General features: G+C 45.3%; 1 protein-coding gene across 1 annotated transcript; it reads right to left on the minus strand.

Annotated features, from left to right (window-relative positions):
- Positions 1–375: 375 nt before the first annotated feature.
- LOC147892107 (reticulon-like protein B1) lies at positions 376–2,262 on the minus strand. The gene is made up of 5 exons (XM_087388142.1): positions 1,858–2,262; positions 1,520–1,700; positions 1,268–1,409; positions 1,108–1,177; positions 376–1,000 (listed from the first exon to the last, which is right to left on the minus strand). Exons 1-5 carry the CDS (start codon positions 2,066–2,068, stop codon positions 831–833), a joined length of 774 nt encoding a protein of 257 aa, XP_087244268.1. The 5' UTR covers positions 2,069–2,262; the 3' UTR covers positions 376–830.
- Between the last annotated feature and the right edge of the window lie 4,160 nt (positions 2,263–6,422).

Consider the following 6,422-nt stretch of genomic DNA (forward strand, 5'->3'; position numbering starts at 1 on the left):
GACAGTCCCTTCTTTAGCATTTGGCCTCCAAACACTAGCAAAATGTATACTGAAGAATTAACATATGACCTCATATGCTGAAGAACTGTCCCTCAGCTTAAAAATTGGAGCTGACAGATACATTTCCAACTGAAGGACAGTCCCTTCCTTAATACATGAAAACACCAGCGGAAACCTGCTTTGAACAAGACCTTAGGAATGACAGAACCGAATGGCTTAGAGCAAGAGATGAGCTCCGATTCTTAAGCTCTAAGCATATGATTTGGGGACAAAAAGGAATCTACAGAATACGCAGCCAAACACTGTAGTGACAAAAAAATCCTAAAAGCTAACAAACGACATGAAAGGGGTGTGAGTTGGGACGCAAAATACTGTAGAGAGGAAAGAGTTCTTAAAGCTTATACATCCGCAAAAAGCTTCTTTGCACATCCAAAATTGACCTGATATTGAGACCTTCCAGCTTCAAACGGAGCTTTAATCCATCAGCAAACGCTGTAGAAGAGAGAAAAGTCCCTTACAAATTTTGAAAGCTATAGATACCCAACCGCCACATTTCCGCCCCGGTACGATAGGACAGTAGATGAAAAGGGGAATTGTCTCATCAAACGCACCCTCCATAGCCGGACACCTTCGCCCCTTTGAGCAAGCCCCCTTTGCAAAATTTGAAGGCACTTGAAGGCTCCCCCCCTCCCCCAAACCCTCAAAACAAAAAACAGGAAAATTGGAGGGCACCGCTTGTGGTCCTTGAAACAGCAGTTTCTTAACCGCAATGATTAAAGAAACTTCCAAAAATCTGGTAATCCGCTCGTTGCGACTCCTTATTTCGGCTCCTAATGTGATTTCTTCTTGGGCGATGGTGCCCTTGGGATTTTGCTCAGCAGTGAAGTGTCGACTTTCTTGTACTGCTTGTGCAGTTCGTCCAGGCCTCTCTGAATAATACTGTCGATGGCATCTTCGTTCTTCTCATACAAAACTGGAAGAGTATGGGCCAATACGACCGCTGAACAATACGGCAAAAATTCTTTCACCGTAAGTCGACAAAACAAGAAAAACAGCCGCAAATCGCACTTGACAAAACAAGAAAGGCAGTCGCAATCGGGATCATACCCAGGTAGAATAAAGTGAGGAAGTGAAACCAGCCCCCGAACAGCACCAGAAGAGAGAGTCCGCCGACAAGCTGCGACAAGAAACGACTTTAGAACCGAAATACAAGAACCAGCTCATAAAATAAACGACATGCAAATAACGGACGGCATGATTCCCTTACCTTCGCAAACCTCTTCCCGTCCCTTCCGATCGCTATATCGTGGAGGGTGGAGAGAATCCTATTGATCTCAACCTTCAGAACCCTGGCCACTTTCAGGACATGCTCATCCGACAGCTCCAGCTTCGGAACTGGAGGAGGTGCCCTGAAGCAACGTAAAGAACTTGACGGTCAGGAAAAAGGCAAGAAATCGGATCCAGAAGATCATAAATGACGATCTTTTCTTTGAAATACGATCGGAGACGGCAGAAAAACCTGTTGAGGAAAGCCGTTGCGTTGGACCAGGCGAAGAGGGCCACCACAATAACGAGCAAAGCGATAGAGATAAGCGAGACGAAATGGAATCCAATCCACTCGAACAACGCCCAGATCAAGGTAGCCCCTACAAGAAATCCTGCCGAAAGATGCTTCTTTCTCCACAGAAGCACATCGGCAGCTAAAAGACACAAGAAAGAAGGTGCAGATGAAGACGATCGTCAGCTATGGCGCCATGGAAGCTCCCGAAGACCTACAAGGCTTCGAAGAAGCGGGCAACGCAAAGCCGCACAAAGCCTAATAAACATGCAGTAGCAATGCGTCACACAGATACATACAGTGCCCTCCGCCGAGGAGCTCATGGACAGGCTTCTGGCGGCCGAAGAGGCGGCGATATCCGGAGCTGCTGGCTGTACTGCTCCTATCGCCAGAGATGGGAGAGGCGGCCATGAAGTGAGATTCTTGGGAGGAGGGGAGGTTCTTAAGGTTCTCCAGGACGGTATTGAAGAGGGCGGAGGCGGAGGAGTCGCTACTGTGGGAGTTGGACATGGTGGGAAGAGAAAAAGGGGATCGATGGGAAGCTGGGGAAGAGGGGAAGGTGATGGAGATGGAGAAGGAGGGAGAAGAAGAGGGAATGGAAGAAGGGAAGGGGATCAAAAGTGGGAGGGAAGCTTGTCCGCCATAGCCAGGAGCTCGAAGAAGCTTTGAAGCTCAAAAAACAGTCTCTGTTGCTCTAAAATGAAGAAGATGAAGACGACGAATTTCAAACCCTCATAGGGTTTACTTAACTTAACCCCACCGGTTACAGCCTTTCATCCTTGCATCTATTCACCCATCTAGAGAGAGCGGGCGATTCACACATTAGATCACCTCACCTCTCTCCCTGCATTCAATTCCCTCGGAAAAACTCTTGTTATTGCCGGCATGCCCTTCATAGATGGTCGTGTGTGTGTGGAGTGGACAATTCTAGTGTTTGCCCACCTCCGCTGGTGGCTGCCGTGAAGTCCCTTGTTAATGGCCAACAACAGCTTAATGCTCGGTCACCTCACCTGACTGACTCCCTCGAAAAGACCCCTATGCTTGTCAACCGTAGGCCATGGCCAGTGTGACCTCACAGATGGCCATGTGTATGTGTGTGTGTGTGTGTGTGTGTGTAATTTCCACAAAAAAAAGTGTGTATGTGTGTGTGTGTCTTTGTTTTCACTAAAAAAATGTGTGTGTGTGTGTGTGTGAAAGAGAGTTTCATATTTACAACTTAACTTCACCTTTGACTTGGGCTCTCGTCTCTTGCACGTCACATGGGGCAGGGTTGGACATCACTTCATAGAAACGAGGAAAAAAAGATGAATCACATTCGACAGGACTGCCCGGAAAATGTCAGAAACATTTAAAGGAAGCCCTGATCTTCCCTAAAGAGCAGGCCAAAAACACACGCCCATCCTCGTGAGTTGAGCAGACTCATCGGAAATGAATTTGTTGACATTTCTCCCCATGTTTGCATTCGAAAATTTGTTCAACTATGGAGCCTACAACAAGAGTTGAAAAAGGGACTTGTCTTTAATGTCACCCCATCAAGCCCACCAACATCCATCCCACTCCCATTAAAGCATGCCATGCCACCCAGTAGGTTAGACAAACATGAACTTTGTCCTTCATCCAACCCTTGTCCTCTCGCTGCACATCTCCTATGAGCATACATAGCTCATGCTGGGGAGGTCAATAATGTACATTGACTACTTCATCGATGAACAAGGTGAATGATATATCTATTATTCGTTAGGCATGCCTGTACGTGAGTGAAATGCCCAGAGAGAGCATAAAATTGGAGGTAAGGAAGAAGGAGATTAAGAGTGTGCAAAGAGGAGTAAATGAGAATGGCCCAAAAGTCATAAAAGGGCTCTCTACCATTGTTGGGAGGAGTCAATGGGAATATTTCAAAATAACAATGAATCCACCCAACAAGTGCTAACAAGCATGAATAATAATAACTAGGTTGCGGTAGGCAGCCTTTCCGTCGTGGAGCACATTACTATAGTAACTCGAAATTGAACTTGAATCCTAACTTTTTATCAACTTTTTAAAGGAAAATGGACATGAGACACGATGCAGGGTCCGTTAGGACCCGATCCTCCCTGCAAATGTCAGGGGTGGTGATTTTTTATTGACTTGGCCATATTGTTTGTCCATCTTGGGAGTTGAAGCCCAACAAATACATGAATAAGGCGATGCTCAAAAGAGCTCATAACTCATCCTCATTGCAATATTGTCACATGGACTACAATCACATGAATAAAGGTGTCAATATCTTTCGATCTTGCATCTAGCTTGGATTTCCTTGCTCCCTCGCATCAAAAACATGCATCAAAAGAGAGGAATGTTGTAATAATTCAAATTGAAAAGAAGCAATTTTGAATGGACCAGTAATTCAAAATATTTGTATGATAATATATAATATATAATTATTATAACCACACAGTGTGGGCGGGGAGGCGGCGCGCTTCCTTCCCCAAAGAGTTATAATCTGAGGGAACGGGCCCTTCCCCATGTGCCAAGAATATAAGCGCCAATAATATAAACGCCAAGAATATTAGCGCCGAGAATAAGTCTTGCGAATGGATAAGGTGTTAGCATATTACTTGAGTGTCAATAGTCGTAATCGTAGTTGCACATGGTAAGTCCATTGCAAGTTCCCTTCCTCTCATCTCTTTGTTGAGCTTTGAGCTCGAGTTTCCTCCACCAGCCCATTAATGAAACTTGCAGGCTTTGAATCCGTTTGCAGCGTCCGGATTGATGGAACACTAATATCTGTGTCCACCCAATGAAGGAATTAAAAGTTCTTCAAAAAGCAAAGGATAATCTAGAAAAAAAGCAAGGATAATCTGTGTCGGATTCTTTTCGAATAGAATTGGATTTCAGAATGGAATTGTCACACTTGCCTACAAGCAAGTCTCAGTGGTGAGCATGTACCATCAACGCTAGATGCTTTCCAGCCAAAAGCACTGGATCAGTGGGTAGCCTAGTCAGGTTTCACTCGGGAAATAAATAGGTACCCGTCCCCCAAATCGAACAAAGAAGCACCTGGCGTTTGTGACTCCCAAGCATTAAAGCTTTCACTTACAACAGATCGGCTCATACTTGACAAGAAAAACAAGCGAGAGCCCCTATCCCATGAGCAATACTTCAACTCGCCATGAGAACACTTATTATCGCAACTACCGTTTAAGCTTGACTGAAGAAAATGCAAGATTGACCTTCCTACAAGCCAAAAATTCAGCTGATCTTTTTCTCTTCAATAGGCTCGCACAATCACCCTACCCAGCTTGAATGCTACGTATCGAAAGGCGATCAATCATGTATGTAAGCAATGAAATTGATATCTTTCTACGTTCTTTGAAGTTACAATAGTTCATATTAGTGCTGGAAAACGCTTGGACAGGCCCATCATTATGTTGCAAAAACTATTGCTTTCGTCTTGGGCATTCTGCTGCTTCGTGTTCTAACATCGCCTTCAACCTCTTTTGATCTATGAAGCAAGGCGCATTTGGATTTGTGCGATGAGTTTGCATACATGCTTTTCTTCAAAGCACAGACACAAGGTGGTGGAATTCGTTGATTATGGAACTTGGGCAATGAACACGGTGCTGGGAGAGATGGGGGCCAATTGCATTCCCGATAGGCTAAGGGTAGGCTTACGCCCTACAAGCATAGAAATCATCTAAATAAATGTGGGTCGCTATTAACCAAGAGGCAACTTGAACTGAACCCGTCCCATGACAAACTTGCAAATTTGTAAACATTTGCAGTTGTTGATAGGTCTTTGAGGTGTAACACTCGCGAGGATGCTTGTGGGGAGACTCTTTCTACTTCCCGCCAACGATTGCATCGAAATGTTCCGCTAGATAGCAAGCAAGTCCTCTACAATACCTTAAAAACTAGATCCCATTCAAACATAGCTGAAGTGTGAGGGAGTATCAATGCCATCAAAATCCTTATCGCCACACCATTCTTCCAACTTGCTGGAAGCGCGTTCGCTTGGCGGCTTCCGACTTTGCGATCAAGCTTTTGTAAGTGAGGAAAAGCACGCCTTCATTCATGCCCAGCTTTGTGTAAGAAAACTTGTTGAGGGCATGCACAGGGAGGCAATGAGCGCCAACATTGTCGAGATCTCTCCGGGCATCAAACTTGAGGTTAGACAGAACGAAAAGCCAGAGGGCTTTGCCTGCCAATTCTACCATATCAACCCAACAATGGTGCGACCCTTTCCGACACCAGCATGAAGAATCTAGCACGAGAGCCATCGGGGAGGAACTGGAGGTGCCATTGAGCATGAAGGTGGGTTGAGTCTTCGTCCTCGCCCTCCTCCTCCTCCTCCACAATCAAGCTTCTCCTTCTCCCCTTCGCCACCATCGCCAATCCTCCTCCTCCTCCTCCCCCCTCCTCCTGCTGCGATTTCCCTAACTCGTACATGGCTCTCTCTCCTTCTGCTTCTTCTTCCTCTGTTGTTGCTATTCGCCCTTTGCCCACAACATGATAGAGGCCAACATTGATCTGGGGCTGCGGCTAGGATATCTGCTTTCCATGCGAATCTATATGAAACTTGGGAGTCAAAGATTGGGATGCAATTTTAAGTCACAAATCAACGAAATAAAACAAGGAGAGGACCGGTGATCAATTTGTACCCCTGAGTACGAAGGTTTTTGCACGATCGTGTATGGATAGAAATCGAGATATTTTGAGATCAATCAAAACCGAACCATGAATTAGAGCTATCTGAGAAGTGAGACAGATGAACGAAGGGCGTAAAGTTTAAGACTCAACTAAAGCTTTTCTTTTTCGCACATGGCTTGTTTACTTGCTCTATGAAGCTTTTCTTTTTCGTCTGCACATGGCTTGTTTGCTTGCT

Source organism: Dipteris shenzhenensis, chromosome 17 (assembly GCF_047967505.1).
Source record: "Dipteris shenzhenensis isolate YYH24624 ecotype China chromosome 17, Dip_SZ_1.0, whole genome shotgun sequence".
In the NCBI taxonomy this organism is placed as follows: Eukaryota; Viridiplantae; Streptophyta; class Polypodiopsida; order Gleicheniales; family Dipteridaceae; genus Dipteris; species Dipteris shenzhenensis.